At 39.6% G+C, this 18877-nt stretch overlaps 1 protein-coding gene across 1 annotated transcript in view; it reads left to right on the top strand.

Moving 5' to 3' along the window:
• The window catches only part of cxadr (CXADR, Ig-like cell adhesion molecule), a 36398-nt gene that overhangs the window by 3118 nt on the left and 14403 nt on the right, over window positions 1-18877 (top strand). Inside the window, exon 2 of the mRNA XM_004076636.4 lies at window positions 18382-18551. Within this exon, the coding sequence (XP_004076684.1) occupies window positions 18382-18551 (170 nt within the window). The remainder of the gene's footprint in view (window positions 1-18381; window positions 18552-18877) is intronic.

Raw genomic sequence — 18877 nt, 5'->3', positions numbered from 1 at the left:
ATGGGGGGTCGTTCATGCTCCGCCCCAATAATCCTGCCCACAACTCAGAGGTGAACTTAGAATGGACTCCTGCCACTGTTTTTTTTAAATTTGGTTAAAAACGTCATAATCATAATAAAAAGACCACTAGGAACACTTTTACATCAAAATATTATTGGGGGGGGGGCAGTAATTCTTTGGAGTTTGCTAAAAGATGAAAGTTAAAAGATGAAAATCTTCTAAAGGGTCAACTAAAGGAAAGGAAGGTTGTTACTTTCTGTACGTTTTGCCAATACATTATGACATAGAGGACATAATGGTAGTTGACGCCATGCAGGCATCTAAAAAAAGTTTGGTGGAGTCACTAACAGGTCCACGTGAGCCCTTGTCATTGGCGTCATGCTGAGGTCACATTTCCTTGTCAGGACTCAGCAGTTTAACGTCAGTACTCCCTAACTCCTACCTCCTGTTGGCTGAAAAATGGACCAGTCCCCGCCACATCTTCAGCCGCTCTCCCTCCACAAGGAGCCCTCTTGTCCTTGAGAGAAACGGGGACGTGTGGAATCGGATTACACTCCAGGGACACTTTTCTGTTCCCCCTCTAACTGAAAGTGGGGACAGGTCTGCATGAATATTCACAACCCCATCCCTTCATATGTTACCAGTCCAGCCCCATCGAAGTCCTGTGCCAATTCTGGTCCAATTACATGGAAGTGTTAAATTCAGATCTCACCTTCACTGTGCTACATTATCCTCTCCTCCACCCTTCATTTCATATTTGAATTACTGAATGAGCAAATTACTGCCTTCCAGAGCGTCGATGAAAAGTGATTAATAGTGGTGCTTGCCTTGGAGTCCAGTTAATGGTTGTGAAGCCACTTTGTATTCAGAGCTCATTTCCTTTGCACAGGTAGGGAGTAAAGCTGCGTTAAAGCATTTTCCCGGCAACATTCTGCTTTAACCTTTCACTCAAACAATTCAAATGTTTGAGAAATGGATATTTCCACTTTTGTGTGTCACCTTTAGGAAATGACTAAATCGCCTTATCCAATCGTTGACTATTCTCACAATTGAGCTTTTCTAATCAATAGGAATAAAACACTAAATTCAGCAAATGTTTTATTTTTTGTTAATCAACTTGCATTTTTAGTTACAATAATATTCATCAGACAGATCAGATGAGTATATTCACTGTTCGTAATCATTAGCGTTACATAATATTGTGACTTGACTCTGTTCCAAGGAAGCGTAGAGCCTTTGTTCTGTGACACTGAGTCAGGTTTTTCGTGGTGTAATTGCGTCAACTGTTGATCTGCTTTAGGCACCATTGTCTTTTAAAGGTGTTGCAGATGGTTTAAAGCATTTTTTTTCCAACTTCCTTTGAGCAAAAATCTATTTTTACTAATAAACCAACAATGTAAAAAAAAGAAGCTTTACTTTGCATTAACAAAACACAGCCATTCTCACCAATGTGTCTTGAATAGGAATCAAACACAAAGGAAATGATATTTTATTATCTATCATTTATACCTATTCAGTGTGAAACCTGGGTCTGTTTGGATAAACACTGAGTGAACATCTTGGCAATGGTAAATGTTTTTCTTCTTCTTCAATGATTAGATGAAGTTTAATAAATTCCCCCAGCACACCTGAAAATCTCATGGCACACTGGTGTACCGCGACACACTGGTTGAAAAACACTGCTTTAAAGGACTGTTACCTTAATTACAGTATTGTGCGCTGCAACTCCCCTCTTTGTCGAACAGTATGTGAGATTATGGAACCACAAATACCCCCAGAGACATATTCAGTTTGTGCCATTCCTAGACCACAAACAAAAACACTTGCAAATTCCAACATTTAAGGCTCAAAAACTCCTGTGTCTCTCTCTTCAAACCATCTTTTCTTGATTTAGTGGATGCATCTTTTGTTAAACGGTGTCATGGGTTTGTCAACGCCAGTCTGTAGGGTCCATTGTCTTCCATATCGCTATGCTTCCCAGGTCAAACACATTTTCTTTTAATAGCTGGCTTAATCAGACATCTTCAGAGCTTGTTGATGACCTGGTGTGTTTTACAGAAGTGCAGCCTCCAAATAGACCTGTCACTGACATACGTAGCCTGTTAAAGATAAAGGTTCATACCTACGAGGTTGGTTCTAGCCTGTGATTCACCTAGTATTGGGAAGACCCAAGCCTGGATTATGAAACACCTTTGTTTTCCAAAACAGCACCAAGGTGTTGCCTGTTTACTGTTCAGGTCATTTCTTCCATCTACGAGGACAGAATCCCTCAAAGGTTAAGGAATGTCTTAGTCAATCTGTGCTTGTTACTCCCTTTAGTGGTGCATCCACTAAAGTGAAATGAAAACAGTGATTCTTCGAAAAGAAGAGGAATCATAGGAAAAACATCTAAAGGTCCCAAGTACAGAAATTAAACTTTAAGCAAAGCCCATTTCATTTTTATTTACTAGGTGCTTCTGGTTTTATGCGGACCAAATGCACTTTCTTTTTTTAGCAAAGTTAAAACGTTTAGCTTTAGCTGCTGTGGCTGCGGCTACAGTAGCTGGAGTTATTTTGACTGTTACTGTGTCTTCTTTCGTGCTATTACTGCCTAAAAGAAAGGAAAGGCACCACCTCCTCATTAATAAGACATTTGTCTTATCTAGTCATACATTTACCATTTACCGGTAGTTGTTAATAATTAGATGATCATTTGAGTTTTATTTTCAAGTGCTAAAATAATAAAGAACTTTTAGTTTTAAATCATTCCAACAAAATCACAAAGATTTTGGTCTAGATGGTTTTAGGCCAAATCCTCAGGCTAACATTAGGAATGTATTGGATTTTATGCTTTTTTTTTTCTTCTTTTTTTTGGAAAAGCTGTGCTATACTGGCTTCCATCAGTCCTGTCTTCATTCTTCAGATAGTTGAGCATGTGAATAACTTTGTGCTTATGAGAGAAAAATGTTCCTTTTAATATGTTTGATGGTAGGATTTGTCAGAAATCCTTTAAAAGGATGTTTTAGCACATCTCACCAATGCTTGGAACTTTTATTTATTTTACATTGTACACACCTCTTCTTCGCTGGCACTTGTATACCTGACAGGGATTTTGTAGATCAATAACAGGTTGAAGGTAGAACAGAGTCCAGATATGGCATATCTGAGTGTGATGGGACAACAGCAGGATGCTGACAAATGTAAGCTAAACACGGTTTGTTCTGACTGCTGAGAGATGGATACAGGGGTGGCAGAGGGGCAGTCTATCAGTTAAAACAAGGTCGCATCAGTGCTGACTTTCCCTGCAATCTTGAGTCCATCGCTCATCATCACTGTGTCTAACTGAAAGGGCGATAAACACCCCAAAGCGCATTCATCACTTAGCTACTTCATGCCTGGTTCCACAAAGCTCACAACGCCCTCTGCCCTTGATGAGTAATGACCAGCTCAGAGAGCAATCTCAGACGGATTTCTCCAGAATATTCCTCATCATTCTGTTGGGAATGAAGCAAAAGGAGGGAACGTTTGAGCTGTTTTGGCTCTAATTATTATTCTGACGATAACATTATGGTCTACTTTTCAGGCTTTCTCTGACACAGATTAACTGTTAGAATAATTCCATATGTGCCTCCGAAAGCAGGAGTGGAGTGGAATTAAGGGGATCACCATTGGGGCTAAAAACAGCTGTAAAGCCATTTTTAGCACTTTCTTTAATTGGAGACATTAGGTAAAGCTGACATGAGGTATTGTAGGAACCATAGTTGTGTGTACTGTATATTGAAAGACTATTTGGTGTGTTCACCATATACATTTCTATCTGCCTTTGTAACTATTTTTAAAGAAATACCACCAGACCAAATAATTTGTGCATAATGTTGTTCTAAACTATATTTATGGGCAGTAATTTCTGGTGTCATAGAGTTAATTTTGATTGTAATCCATTATTTGTTTGTAGGGTATCTTCTAGTATATTCTGAATCAAATTTGATAAATTAAAAGCATTCCCATCAGGCGTCAGTTTGTGACAATTGTTGTGACATTTGTATACCATCATGTCATTTAAATCTGCAAGAAAATTGAATGAAGGATTGAAGAATGCTGAATGGCACCCTGTCTTGCACACTGAGGGTATAAGTGGCTTCCCCAGTTGCCCTACTGAGGGATGATGCTTTTGGATACTTTGAATCCAAACTTATGATTTTATTGTAGTCGGAATGCGTAGAACGTTGAAAATTAGCTTCAGTGTTTTTAGAAGGAAGCCACAAAGTTTTGTTGAAAAGCTTCAAAAGAGCCAGCTGGGAAATATCTTAAAAATTCCATCTATATTTTTTTCCATTGTAAAATCGTTCCCAGTGGACTTTTAACTATGATTATGCAGCTGAAAGTAAAAATGGTACAGAAGTTAGCCTTGCTAATTTCCCAGCATGCCTTTGTTTACACGCTCTCCCCCTAGCGACAAGGGCCTAACAAGTCCAAGCCAACATTAGCGTGGCATAAAAAACTTGCAAGCAATAGAGGAGGTATCCAGCCGCACAGTTTCGAGCCAGATGGGAGCTCAGACTGGGAAACATACATGGATATATGTGACTGCAAGTGGAGGATTTAGAATTGGAACAGAGAAAGCTAGACTTTGGCCCGCCAGTGGCAGTCGCTGTGTTCAGTCTTTTTCAAACATCCAGTTCTCATCTTCTCCTGATCCAACGCGTTTTGAATAAAGAAATACTCAGAACCGAGGAAATGCCACAAGAGCACATTTAAAACACCAAAAACACTATTTTAATCGCAATGGGTCTTACTCTTGAATGGAGTTCATATTTAATTCAGATCTTTTTCGACTGCTTGTCTCTCTCTGTTGCTAATAATTCTAAAGTGAATCCCCACAGACAAAATGTGTTGTCTTTACACAAATCACTCTTTGTATGTAATTCCTCTTTGACCAAATGTTTGTGAAACATATGAATAAACAATACTCAATCTGCAGCAGGAATAGCTAACACACTGTTCCGCTTAATACTAAAACAAAGCAAACCTAAAAAAGATACCATAAAAACCTCATTGGTTTATAAATTGTAATATTTAGTAAAAATATTAAAAAAAAACGATTTTATGAAAGAATAATAAACAATAAAGCAGGATTATACCTCACCATAAAATAATTATGTAGCAAAATTACATAGTCACTAATGAATATTCTGTTCCAGTAAGTTTTCTCATTAACACATCGTGTTACAAGTTTATTGAGGTACAGCTTCTAGAACTTGGGTGTCACTCTGCTGTGAACAGCCTCTGCTGTCTTTTACACGCACAAATAAATATAATCTGTAGTTTTTATTTGGTTTATTTGCTGTAACAAGCTTTTTGGAAAAACATTGCATCATATTGGCAGACATGGTTATTTAACTGCTAATAGTGTAATAGGTGTAATAGTGAGGCAATCAACAGAGCTATGTGGATGTGGGTCGTATCCAAAAAACTATTTGGCGAGTCGTCCTTGTCGATGCCAAACAGTTTATGATGCTCCTGCTTAAGAATCCTGTTTGGAATCCTGGTCATTCTTGTTACTGGATCATTTCTGTGTGTGGAGGGTGTGAAGAAGCTCAAATGAGCAGTAAAACATCTAGACCTGAGGTCCAGTCACCCTGAAGAACCAAATCCTGGAAAAAAATAGCTCAATTATAAAAAGGTAGCCTTTGCTTGATGGTGAATTATACTGTAAATAGCCATTTAAATTTGTTGACAGGCATGGATAGCATATTAGTCTCTGTTACCACCCACTCTTTCATTTACACAAAAACCATTTGCTCCTCCACTGTCTTTTAGATTCTGTACGTTGTTGCTTTTCAGTTTAACACGTCTGACTGTTGCCACAGTGACCACACAAGACAACTGAGATGAGGAGCAACCAAATACAATTACCTAGGGAACAAAACTCCAGCATGTATAAATATTTAAAATTGTCCAAAGGTAACTTGTAATCTTGTTTGTTTCCAGTTCATAGGTATATAAAAAGTTGTGCTTGATGGTGCTGATAAATGTAATGTTTCTTGCGATCATCATCATGACTCCCCTGATAATTTGCATGATGCTTTATGATTTACAGTCACTTCCATGCTTAATGTTTCAGCATTGAGTAAGAGTGTCTTGAAGTTAAGTCACGGCATCTGGACATGGAAGATTTTAAGTCTGTATGCTTTAAGACAGAATCCGTTGATTTTCATTGGTTGCATAAACATTTCACTGCTGTAAAGTGTTGCATATCAGCGCAAAACTGCTTTTCTCCACTTCAGAATCTGCTAGAATTACTTTGAAATGGTTGAAGAGTTATAATGGTCGAAAGAATCTCTACTCTGGAGCTAAAGCTCTGGTGTTAAAGCATTAAGTACGAATATTTCATGATTTTTTGATGCCTTTGCAAAATACTGCCAAGGAGCCTCCTGGATTGTTGAAATAGTTTAAAATGAGCCCATTCGATTTAAATATATGAAGCTGTTTAGTGGTATGTCTTTGTAGAGTAAAGACAAATGCATTTTTTGTTTCTTAGGGCCGTGCACAGTGGAGATGCACATAACAAAAATGTATCCAAAAATGTCAGATTGTCTTTGCTCAAGAGAACCCTATCATTGCAACTTCAGTGTTGTTTTTTTAAGTCCCACTTTTCTCTTGTTTTTTAATGTTGGGTGTCAACAAGTCTGCTCAGAATTCTCTCTCCTTGTTGTGTCTGAGTGTGAGCTGGAGGCTTCAATAAACCCAGTGGTTTTCTTTAAGGTGTAACCACAACTGACAGTTTTTTTGCCTGCAGCTTCCTGCAGGGCTCTCACTCAGGAGCTTTTACAACGCCTGGTTCCAAGCGTCAGAGTGAAGAATGCACTCCAGTCTGCAGGATCAGGGAGGTTTTTTCCTTTTCAAAGAGGGAAAAAGGGATGATCCATCTTCTTATCTTTAACAGCAGCTTTATCTTGATGTCCTGCTGCTGTATCCTTCCACACACAGGACAGGAAGGGACTGTCTGTGTTGTTACACCTCCACAAAGACCTCTACTCCCACTGATTTAGACAGGCCGAGCATTGACTCAGAGAGAGGAGGTTTAAATCCATGTAAAGAGGAATGGACATTTCAGCATTTATGTTGGAGCGCATTGTCAATAGGCCTGTTTTATCTTGGTCCACAGGACTTTTTCATTCGAAGTTAGATCTATTTTTCAATGAATTGGGAACAAAAAGCTTATATACAATATCAGAGGTTTATCATGCATGACAAACCTGTTTTATTCTCTTCAACTTGTTGAAAGAAAACACTGCATTTGGCCAGTAGAACTTGTATGTCTGTCACAAAAAAATTCTATACAGTGTTCTCTCATTATTGTAGTGGTTATGTTCTAAAGATAACCCGCGATAGGTGAAATCAGTGAAGTAAAATTTATAGATATTTTTAAGGTGGAAAAACTCATCACTACACACTTTCTACTCCTTTCTCTCTTGTTTAAACTCTGAATGTTATAGCCTTCCTAATCTTAAAAATTAAATGAAAACAAAGATCTGATAGGGATAAAAGATTTATTTAGATTCGATCAGCTGAACGCATTCTGTACTGGGTAGGGTTGTGCCAATGGACGATACCATCGTCCATCTGGTGGCTGACTGACATCACGATGGAGAGACACCATCGTGATGCCACGCCCCCGCCACGCTGCGAGTCGACACCATATATCTTGGTCGGATTAGAATTCAACCGTGGACATGAGGCCCAGAAAAACTTTTTCCGATTATAACAACTGTTCAAATGGGGCACACTTTCAGTCGGAATAAATCATTCGCACATGCGCAGGATTGACTAAGGCTACATACATAGATATGCGGCAGCTCTGTAATATCCTATATGATCTTCTAAACATGCTTTTATTAATGTTACGGTTATTATGAAGCGCATGTATGCTCATCATTTTAATTTTAATCCGTGTGGTCGGTGCTTTTTCTGTTGAAGTACGGAGCCGGAAGAAGCCAGGCTAAGAGAGGCTAACACGGGATAACAACATTTAGCCTTTGTTGAACATAAAATCCACGCGAGAAATGCTGCAATCTGCAGCTTGGTTGAACGTAAATATGTGGGAATGACATCGGCCTTGATTTTGTCGGGGCACGACTGGAAACACAAATCCACATGATTGTTTTAACGGTTTCTAAGGACTGAGCGACATTTCTGCTTTGAAAAGCTCACACACTGCCCCAAAGCCACTGTGTGAGCTGGCGGTCCGAGCTCTACCCGGACACACACTTTTACTGGAAGACCCGGTTCTCCTGAGTTTGGTAGCTCGTTCACGTAGAGCTGTGGGACGGATGGCAGTCCGAAGTCTCCCACACATAGCGCACACATAACAAAGCATCCTCCCTTCCCCTCAAACACAAAGTCCGTCTGCTCTGCTCAGAGACACGGTCGCTCAGTCAACCGGTCCACCTGACTAATCACGTGCATGAGCGGACTACTTCTTTTCTATTTTGTTAGTTAGTTGGGAAATAAAATAAATGAATAAAGTAAAATAACGAATAATAATTATATAATAACGAAAAATTTAATTATGGTCCATCCCGATGGTTTACTGCAAACATCGTCCAACCCTAGTACTGGGAAGAAACACAAAGGAGATCGATTGACAAGGTCAATTGAGGTGTTTATGATTGTCCTGTAGGATTATTTATAGGAATTACATTTGTTTTTTTACACTTATGATAGCCTTTGGTTCTTGTTTCAAAACATCGAGTTTTAAAAGTTACATTTAATGAGGAAGGACTTCCTTATCTCATACATAGTGAAGGGAGTTATTATCATGACTTGCACTAAATTCCTCCAGATTCCTCCAGACAGTCAGGAAATTGCTGAGCTCTAAAAAATTCCAGTTCTGTGAAGTGACTCTTCCTTTGAATACTCTCAGGTAACATAGCAGGTCAAACTGTAATGACGTTTGTTTTAGGGGTTCTAAAGGGTAGTTTCAGTTTTATTTTAAAGTAAACATTTTAGTATTTTGTTCACACTTTATCTGCCTCTTTCTTCTTGATGAACCCTTGTTTGCCTCTCTATAGGCAGGCGTTCTGTTTTCTCTATTGGAAACCCTTTGAGCTTTGAGAAATGTCCACTCAGAGCCCATCAGTGGATGAATGAAACGGCTGCGCTCTGCTGATCCTGTGTCCCGGTGTTGGATCAGCAAAGTTGCCTCCTGATCACAGTTGGCTTTTTGCCCTGGGGCCCCCGGCTAAGGTTATGGTGCCGACATAAGCCTGGCTTCTATCAGACACGTTATTTATTTTGGGGGTTGGGAGAATAGAAAGTCTTGTGTCAGTAGAGACGGCCCATGGCTGTTCCTCTGACAGACATGTGCTTTTCATTTCTCTTTTGAAGTTCACAGTAAGCTTGGAAGCTTAGAAGACAAACATCTGCTCGGACCACAAGTTGTTTCTTTTGCCATCCCTGCCTAATCCGTGTCTGTTTTGAATTTTACCAGAAAGGTTTTTGGGCTGTGGATGTCAGGTTTTCAGCTCGTTTAGTTAGAAACATGTGGTGAGCACAAACTTCCCAATTGAAGCTGCAAAAACTCATTCTTATGATTATCCACAGGCTCACGATTTACTGTATTTAAATGTTTACCTTGTTTAACTAATCTTAAATGATTATGATAACTGCACATTTCTCAGTTTCATACTATTTTTGCACACAGCCTCCCAATGTTTACTTATCTATAGCAGCCAAAAATGAATAGGAAAGGATTTTCTTAATACCCTTCTGGCATCTTGTGGTGCAAAAAGCTCCTGTTTTGAAGGTCCAGGCATGAAAATGTTTTGTTTCTGTAAAACTCATCCAAATGGATTTACCTTTCTGTATGAATGACTGTGAAGGGAATTTTTTCATTTCAGTTTAGGGTTTCCTCAGTGTGGTTATGCTGCTGTCAGCCTTGCAGCAGAGCAAACCCCAGCATTGTTTAAAGCTTTCCATGTCCCTGTGCTCTATCCAGTCCTGAAGGATACGGGCCTTTGTGTGTGCGTGCGTGTGTTTGTGTGTGTGCGTGCTTTTTGTGCTCTCAAGATGCTCTGCATTGTTATCTTTAGGGGGGTTCAGATAACTTTGCATAGGGAGGATGGGATGTGTAGTTGGATAAAGCAGCTTTTAGTGGGTTTAGAGATTGCAGTGATTCATATTAGCAGAGGTCTTAAAAATCCAAACTATTGTTTAATTTTAAAGAATGTGCTTTTGCTGAAACGTTTAGCTTCTCTGTTGGGAACCTTAAAACATTCCAGAAGGACGTATGTATTTGGTAAAATGTTATTCATAAGACAAAAGTTTCTTTAAATGTGTTAAAAATGAGAAAACTAATTTAGACCGAATTGAGGCTGTTGGATTCCCACTCTAACTACATTTTTTTTCAGTTGTAGTAATGTTCCCAGTGGTCTTCCAATTGTGATTATGCGGTTAATGGCTAAAATTTAAAAAGCCTCTGTTGTTTTTTTTAAACCTTGTGCTATCCTATGACCCCATCCTTCCATTGACGTGTTCTCCCTACCATGACAAAGGTGGATAAAGGTGGAAAGATTTCATGTAATCCATGGACACCAGTGAAGATCACAAATCATTGAAGCAAAAAGGTTCAGAGCACTGTCTAGTGGGTCTAGATGACCCAACTCCCAATGTTAAAGTGCCTAGGATAGCACAAGGGTTACGACATATGTTCTGAGCTGCAGGAGTTATTGGAAATTTGCTTTTGGGTAGTGGACGGGACCATTGGCGCTGAAGTTAGCTTTGCTAATTTCCCAGCATGCCTTTGTTTACACTTTCTACCACTAGCGCCAAGCACCTCACAAGCCCAAGCTAACACTAAACATCATAAACGGACAAAATCTTTAACATCTTTATTCAGTTTTTCATCCACATTTATAATCACGTACTTGAGACAGGTCTGTAACAGGTTTTCCCTAAAACTATGTAGACTGATCACCAGCTGTCTTAAACTAATTTGGCAGAATGTGCAGAAGTTGTTGAATCCACTGCTTAAATGAAAGAGAAAACAGGAGAAAATCAGAATTATTTTGTGAGGAGCAAACTTTATAGATGCAGGAGGAGTTGCAATCTTTTCAGGAGATTCTACTTCTACCCAATGGAAAAAAGTGCTGAGCTACAGATCTGTAGCATTATCTGCAGATTGTGATGAGAACAGAGTGGAAGGAACACATTGTCGATTATTATGTAGCAGATATAAACGCTTGAGACATTAAAAAAACCAGGGTGAACATTTAAGCTTAATTCTCCCTGTTTTAGCGTCTAGAAAACTATTTGCTACTGCAGCAGCTCTTTAGAAAAGTTTGCAAAAAAGATGTTAGCCATGGTGGACATCCCCCTTATGCTTCAGATCATTGAGCCACACCCTTTTCCCTTCATGATTTTATTTTATCTTAATGCAGCTGATGTTTATTGTAACTCGTATTTGGCTAGAAGATAAAAACTCCTTTTCTGTAGTGAGAACCTGCAACTCCTCTTCTACTGCCTTTCAGCAGTTCATATTTTCCCACACTTATCTATAAATGGCAGTACTTTCCCGTGTAACTATGTGGTTTACTAGTTAATTAGTATATTGATTTTAAAATGTAATTGTAGTAATTGCTTTTTTTCCCCCAAGAGAAGAACAGCAGGTTTATAGTTAAACCTAGCTTTTCCAAGTGAAGTAATTAAATCAGATTTAATATCGCTGCTGTTCATGGACACGCCGCCAATTGAATTGTGCGGGCATTAATGTACATTGTATCAAGCACATCCCCCACAGAGGGTTCTAACTGCTGTCAAATGCTCTGTGGACCGTTGAAAGTGATGTCGTTCATCATCCCTTCATCATTTAATGTTCAATTACGTCAAAACAGCCTTTAGGTCATCTGCATTGAGGACTGGTGTCAGCTACAAGCTCCTGAAAATGAAGCTTTCATGCTGCTTTACAGCGCCATCAGTGCGGTTCAGTGGCTACAGCCCCTGCAGCTCTCAATAAAGATTTTTTTCATGGAACCCACATGGCCGCACTTAAAATGATAACTGCATTAGTGCCAGTGTGAACATTGGGAATCTCTTCTGGAACAAAAAGCCTAAGTAAACGGTAGCCTTCAATCTACTGAAGTCCTTCGGTGTTGCCCATTTTAAATGTAATCTAATGAAACCCACACAGACAAAACTTCACGTTCTGTGTCCAAACTGTTTTTGGTGGATGTTCTGGCAATCATAATGATGATCGTCAAATTATTATACATCATCTCTGTTGAAATGCATGTTTGCTGCATTTTTGTTGTTACTCCTTTGTACCAACTTAAAATATGGTGAACCTACACTTGTCACTAAGGCCGAATCCAAATTCATTCCATAGCATTACAGCTTTAGCCCCCAAACTGTCTGAATTCCCACCCTAAGCCATAACTACTAAAAAACTAAAAACCCTGGGTGGGTGGCTGCCTGGAGCGTGGGGCGGGTCTCCCTTGGGGGTCCTGACTGGTGCCTGTGGTTGGGGTGGGGGGGATGCCCAAAACTCCTGGGTTGTGGTGGGGCTTGTCTGGGGTTGTGGCGGGGCCCCGCATTGGGCCCTCCCGGCACGGTGGGAGTTCTCTCGCTGTTTCAGCTAATAACTTGTTTCTTGTCATGTATAACATTTTGTAGAACTTCTTTTAGTATTTTTCTGTCCTTTTAGACTCCAGTAGTCACAATAAACGGCCTCCTTCCCTGAGTTCTGCTGGTGGCTTCTTTCTAATTTAGCGTGAGTTTTCCTCTCCACTGTGGATCATTTCTTGCTCAGTAAGGGGATTACCTTGAAAACCCCCTCAATGTTATTTGTTGGTCATTCATATAGTGTATTAGTAAAATTCAGAGAAGACAGTTGAGTCTTATAGAAATGATTGGATTATGATGTGTGTAATGAGGCTGGCTTGATTAGATTTAATATTTTGTGTAAGGATCTTGGTTGTTTTCTGGTTTCTTGAGAAGTAAATTGACTTGAAATGATTCTTATTAAAGCTATTGGTCCTTTTTGACTGCACCAAACAGGACTGTCTCTTTTTTCCTCTCAGGTTCCTCCTTTCAGCTGTAAAGTCAACTTTCAGGTCGTCTTAAAGACCCCTTCGGCTGTTTTTTTAACTTTTAAAGGGCCTTTTCCAAAGCCACAGATGGCTGACTGTCAAGAATTTCACACAATGACTATGGTAAAGTTGGATGAAGACTGCTATTTTTAGGCTGTTTATTATGGTTAAAAATGAGTAATGTATAATTAAGTGGTTAAATTGACTAAGGTGCTCATTATACCTGTCAAGTCTGCCCAAGGAGTGCAAACATTGCTGAAGTGTACATTTCACAAGCAAATGATAAAGTAGTGGTTTTTAAAACTTTCTGCTAAAGACCAATTTTTGGGTTTATGTTGACGAAAAAATAGTCTAGTTTTCTTGTTTGTTTGTGTACTCCACCTCAAGAGGTTGGGATTGACTGTGGTACAGAGGTAGAGCGGCTGGCCTCTGATCGTAGGGTCAGTTCCTTGGAAAAGGCACAAAACCCCACTTAACTCCCAGTGGCCTTTGCATTGCAGCTCTGCAGCCATTAGTTATGAATGTGTTTAGACAGACACATTTATAACCAATGGCTTAAATGGGAGTGTGCATTTTCTGTCTGTGGTTATGTATTGTAGTGTTAAAAAAGATGATACAATATTTGGACAAAGTATCCCCCCCCCCCCCCCCCCCCAACAGTTATTCAGCTCTTTATGGCACATCACTGGATTAAACAATATTAAATCGACCTTTACTTAAAAAAATAATACATCTTATATTTTTTTATATTAAAAAAAACAGCTGTTTCTTAGTTATTTATTGTAGTAAACATTTTATGGAGGAAAGTTCCACCTTTGTTTATTTGTATCTTTAGTTACTAAATAAAATTGGTTTTGAATGGACATAAAAAAAAACATAATAATGGAATTGTGAATCAGTCAGATTCTGTCAGTATTTTGGCATTAATACCCAGCTCTACTATTTACAATAATATTATAATGAGAACTTTTTGCATTGCTGAATAATATTGAATTTATTTATTTTTTTGGAAGGATTAAAGGATTAAATGTAGTAATATATGTAACAATATTGGAGTGCTTTTAGATTATTTCAGTTTACTTAGTTGAAATTCATTTTAAATTCATTTGTAAGTGTTATCTACTCTGACTTCCTTAAGCTGTAGTGAGATGAAAGCTTACAGTTTCTTCATAAATCTTTCTTTTCTATCTTCTTCTGTTCTCACACCGTCTCTGCTTCTTTGGCCATGTCTCTCTGCCTCTGCCATGCTGTCTCTTAAGCACCACGGCAACCTCCTTAGAGGGGTTGGTTGCCAGGAGACAAGATTCTCTCCCCATTGTCTGTGACAAAGGTGGAGGGGAGTGGGTGCTGGGGTTACAATCAGCAGGACTGCAGAGACTGGAAGGCCAGGGGACTTGCCCTCCACAATCAGTTAGAAAGAGGGGAGGCCTGACAGGAAGGAGCATAAAAGGGTTTGTGGGTGAGAGCACAGTGACCTCCCCCAAGACTCTAGGTCCCCCAGTCCCCATGTTGGGTTTGTCTGTTGTGATGGAGTCCAGATGAAATGAGTGGTGCACAGATACACAGACTGCCTTCAGACAGACTTTCTTTTTTAAATCTAATGTTCCCCCTTCACATTCACCGATCCGTTGCTCCTGGATCCCAGACACATGTGAAAACCCAAACACACCTATAACATACATACATCTCACTTATGAAATTTGTGTCACTGGTTTGCATGGATGGCTGCACTATGCAGCGATTCATTATTCACCCTCCTCCTTGGCCTGTAATGACAGCATCTCATCAGTCGATTATATTAGTTTGAGGGAAGAAGGCCAGTTTGCTCTAGCTGTGCTGCCATTACTCTAAATAAAGTACGTCACTCGCTCTGTTTAGGCCAATGATTCTGTGCTGCAGCGCCTCGGCTCACCAAGGTCTACCAGTCATGCTCCAGGGTTCACATGCTGCACAATGATTGTGCTGATAGCTGCCTGGTAATTATTAACTTTTACCTTGCCAAAAGACACTTTTATTTCACAAATAGAAGCCAGACTAGTGGTTTCTACCTGGTGGCAAATAATAAATAAACTAGCCCTTAGCCTAAATTACATTTTTTTTCAGTACATTTATATGGAACCTAATTAGATGCGTACATGTGTTTGTGACAAGTGTTTTTGCAGATAACGCTGAGCGATCTGATCCGAAATGTTTCATATCTGTTTATTTGAAACATGATTCCATGTTGTTGACCTGCTGGTTTTTGTCATTAATGCGATCAGTACTCTGAGAAAAACACAGAAAAAAGGCTTCCGGGAGCAGAAACAAACAGAAGAAGAACCTTATTTGCTGTAGGTTTGTTGATATTTGAGCTGCATAAAGGACCAAACGGTGGGGGTGGGGTGGGGTGGTGGGGGGGAGCAATGCCAGAAGCTGCAGGGACAGCTGAAGATAATATTTTAAGTGAATTGCTCTTCCCTGTCCCCTTAACGACAGGTACTAACGCTGACGCTCCACAGCCAGCAACAGAAACGGAGCAGATGTTACGTAATCAAACTCTTGAGATTATGAAAATGCATAAACCAGGCAGGATAAAGTAAGTGGAAGTACCATCTTATTTGACTAAAAAATTGGTTCATACAAGCAAAAAATTAAAAATTCAGTACATGAATTCTTATTACAACCTCATGTTATGGTAAATGGTGTTGACTTGTATAGTGCTTCATGACATTCTTAGGCCCAAAGTGACAGTTCCATTTACCCATACACCTTCACGCAGCCTAAAGCTGCGTTCACACGGAATGAGATTTTTGATAAATTAATGTACAGATGTGATCATAAAACCTGCGGTGCGATTTGAGCATCGGGTGGGGCGCGTCTGTCCGGCGACAGCACGATTTGAGCGTCACAGCACGATTCCAAAGTCGGAGAATCTGAACTTTGGCAAGGACGACACATCATTTCAACCAATTAGGGACTCGGCTTAGGGCACGTGATGTGTTCAGTGACACGGTCAGCGGGTGGTGTCCAAATCCAACATGGAGAGAATTTGATCGTTGTCCTCCTGAACTTTACATTTTTCCTTATTTCATCAAGACAAATAAAAAAGGTCCTCTAATTTTATTTTTATTTTTTCCTTCTTGGACTTATGCGCAACAACAAGTCGTCAAACTGGGACACAGAGAGACGGAAACCTAGCAAAAAGCAGCCATCATTCATAAGTAGCTCCTGTCTGAAGCTCCTGTCAATATCCCAGTGCAGTAATGTTTACCAGGGGTAACCACTTCCAATAAAAAGTCTTTGTAAATACACGCTTCGGGCTCCCGCCTTCAAAATTCTCACATTAAAGCATAGCTACTCAAGTTTCTACGACCATTTTCAGACTGAAGATGCAAAACGTGGGACCAATGAATGCGTGTCGACAGTTATACCAAGACGAACTAGCAGGGAATTGGTAGTGAGGTATGGAAAGTGTCCCTTTTAATTCATGGATGTGCCAGCCATTTGAAAATTGATCATGAAGGAGAAATTAATAATTGCTGTTCGTGCTCGGCTGGAATTCTACGGCTGGAATATACGAAGACACAAAGTCTTTCGCATATCGAAATAGATCTGTGAAAGAAAAAGCCTAGAGCAAGATTCACCAGATTTGCACCGTTTTGACATTTCACACCAGCTTCTCACAACTGTAGGTGGAGGACAATTGCTAGTATTTAGTAGAAAAAGAAGAGGAAGCCCCTCCCTCTTGTTTAGTGTAAACACCATGGGCCAAACGCTCATAAACCCTTGTTTAGCGCGTTCTTGAAGGAGCATCACATGCCCGGTGTGTCTGTAGCTTTAGATGTACTAGTAAGCAAGATATAACCAGGAAGTAGCACTGTTTCTGTGTTTTGTCCCTGCATGAAAAAGACCTGTTGACGGTCTGTAATGTTTGCTTGATTAAAATCAAACAGGCTATGTGCTTTCCTGGCAGAAATAAATTGCTTCTGTAACCCATTTCTACTGGCTTCATTTTTCTGTCAGAATGTTGTTTTCTTGTCAAGAAAATATGTGATACTTTCGGCTTTTATGGATTTGTGATAAATTATCACAACTTTCACTCATGCAGACAGCAAGGCAAATATCCACTTTGACAAAGATGGACGTATGTTTTGTTTTGCTGCCTTTGGAGATGATTGTTGCTCCGGCTCTGTGGGTCAGAATCCGTTCACGGAAACTACCAGCATGCAACTCCAGTAGCCAGAGCTAGTTTTCGGTCTTCATGGTTGGCTCCAAAGGCTTTAGGACTTTTGAAAGTGGGAGAGATTTACACATATATCATAGTAGGATTTTTACCAGAGCTTAGAATAAAACTGTGAAACGCATCCGTTTGGACAGAAGGGTCTACTGAGATAACCCGTTTAGTTGGATAAAAAATATCTTTGTAAGATATTTGTTTGTGCATGAATGTAATCTTGATTTTTAACAATTTGGGAGAAGACGTTCTGTTTTTGTGTCAGGTTAAACTAACATGACTCATGGACATTAGCTTTGATTACTTTTTCAGTAGAGCGTTTTATTTACATATGGAGTGTTTGCTGTCATTCATGGCAAGTGTGAAACATTGTGTCATGTGACAACTACATCCTCCTTGAGCCGTATTCATGTTTCTGGCTTTTTGTTCGGTATAAACCAGATATAAAACCGATTTTGCCACCAGGAATTTTCATGTATTCATTCAAAGAATGATTTTAATTTTTATGCTCATATGCTTACTTGCATTCAAATTGACGCTGGCAGTGACATATTTGTCTGTAGTTTGCATCTGTTTTGGATACTTCCCGAAAACATCACCTTAGAAACGACAAGGAGGACCAATCTATTTATCCTAATTTGAGGATTCCACTGCTGGTAAATGTTTTATAACACATAGTTTTATTTTGTGATTGAAATTATGAAATATAAATATTTGTAACAGCAGTTCGGTTTGAATTTTTCTACAAGATGCAACTTTGCTGTGAGTCTGTATATTCACAGTTAGATTGAGGACATCATAATCTGAAATAGAAGTCAGTGTTACCGTGCCAGCGGTGATCAGGCACACTTCTCTATTTTGTGGGTAATACATTTTCTTGACTGCTGCAAGCTGCTCTGCATTTACAGAAGGTTCTTTTGTGGTTGGTTGTGGCTCGTCAGGGAGCAAATAGACTCATGAGTGTCGTGTCGTTTCTAAGATCTGTCAGGAGAAATGTTCTAATTGTATCAGCATACCTTTACAAAGTCACACCTGCTGAAAAGTCTAGCAGTCTGCAGTTTTTCAACTTAAACATACTCTGCTTGTGCCTCTATCCTCTAGGTTTTGCCTCGGGTCTGCAAATCACGTCTCCTGGAGGGATATCCTTAGAAAAAGCCAGTGGTGAAAGCGTGACCCTTGACTGCCAGTTTAAACTGGATACAGAGGATTCTGGACCACTGGATATTGAGTGGAGCTTGCTGGCCTCCGACAATCAAAAAAACGATGAAGTGGTATGTGCCAAGGATTTTTTTTTTTAATACTTTGCCTTATTGTGACTCACATAAGATGTACTGCTTTAATCTCAGCTGGATAAAAACATATTCAAGTACTCACTGCAGCTTTCCACGAACCTCTATATCTGAGACTAGCTCTGTAACGCTTTGGGTGCTGCATTTGTAGCACTTAATATTTTGCTCCTTTCATTCCGTTCTATGGATTAATGTATTCCTACAGCTTCCAGGTGCTTTGTTGTTGTCCTTTGTGTTCAAATTTTGTACAGCTTGGTTAATATTGTATACTTAAATAGTGCTAAACAGAACAGGCACCTTCAGATCCA

This window comes from Oryzias latipes, chromosome 14, assembly GCF_002234675.1.
Source record: "Oryzias latipes chromosome 14, ASM223467v1".
Lineage (NCBI taxonomy): Eukaryota > Metazoa > Chordata > Actinopteri > Beloniformes > Adrianichthyidae > Oryzias > Oryzias latipes.
Note: the sequence above shows the minus strand (reverse complement) of the source record. Positions and strands in the feature narration are given on the sequence as shown.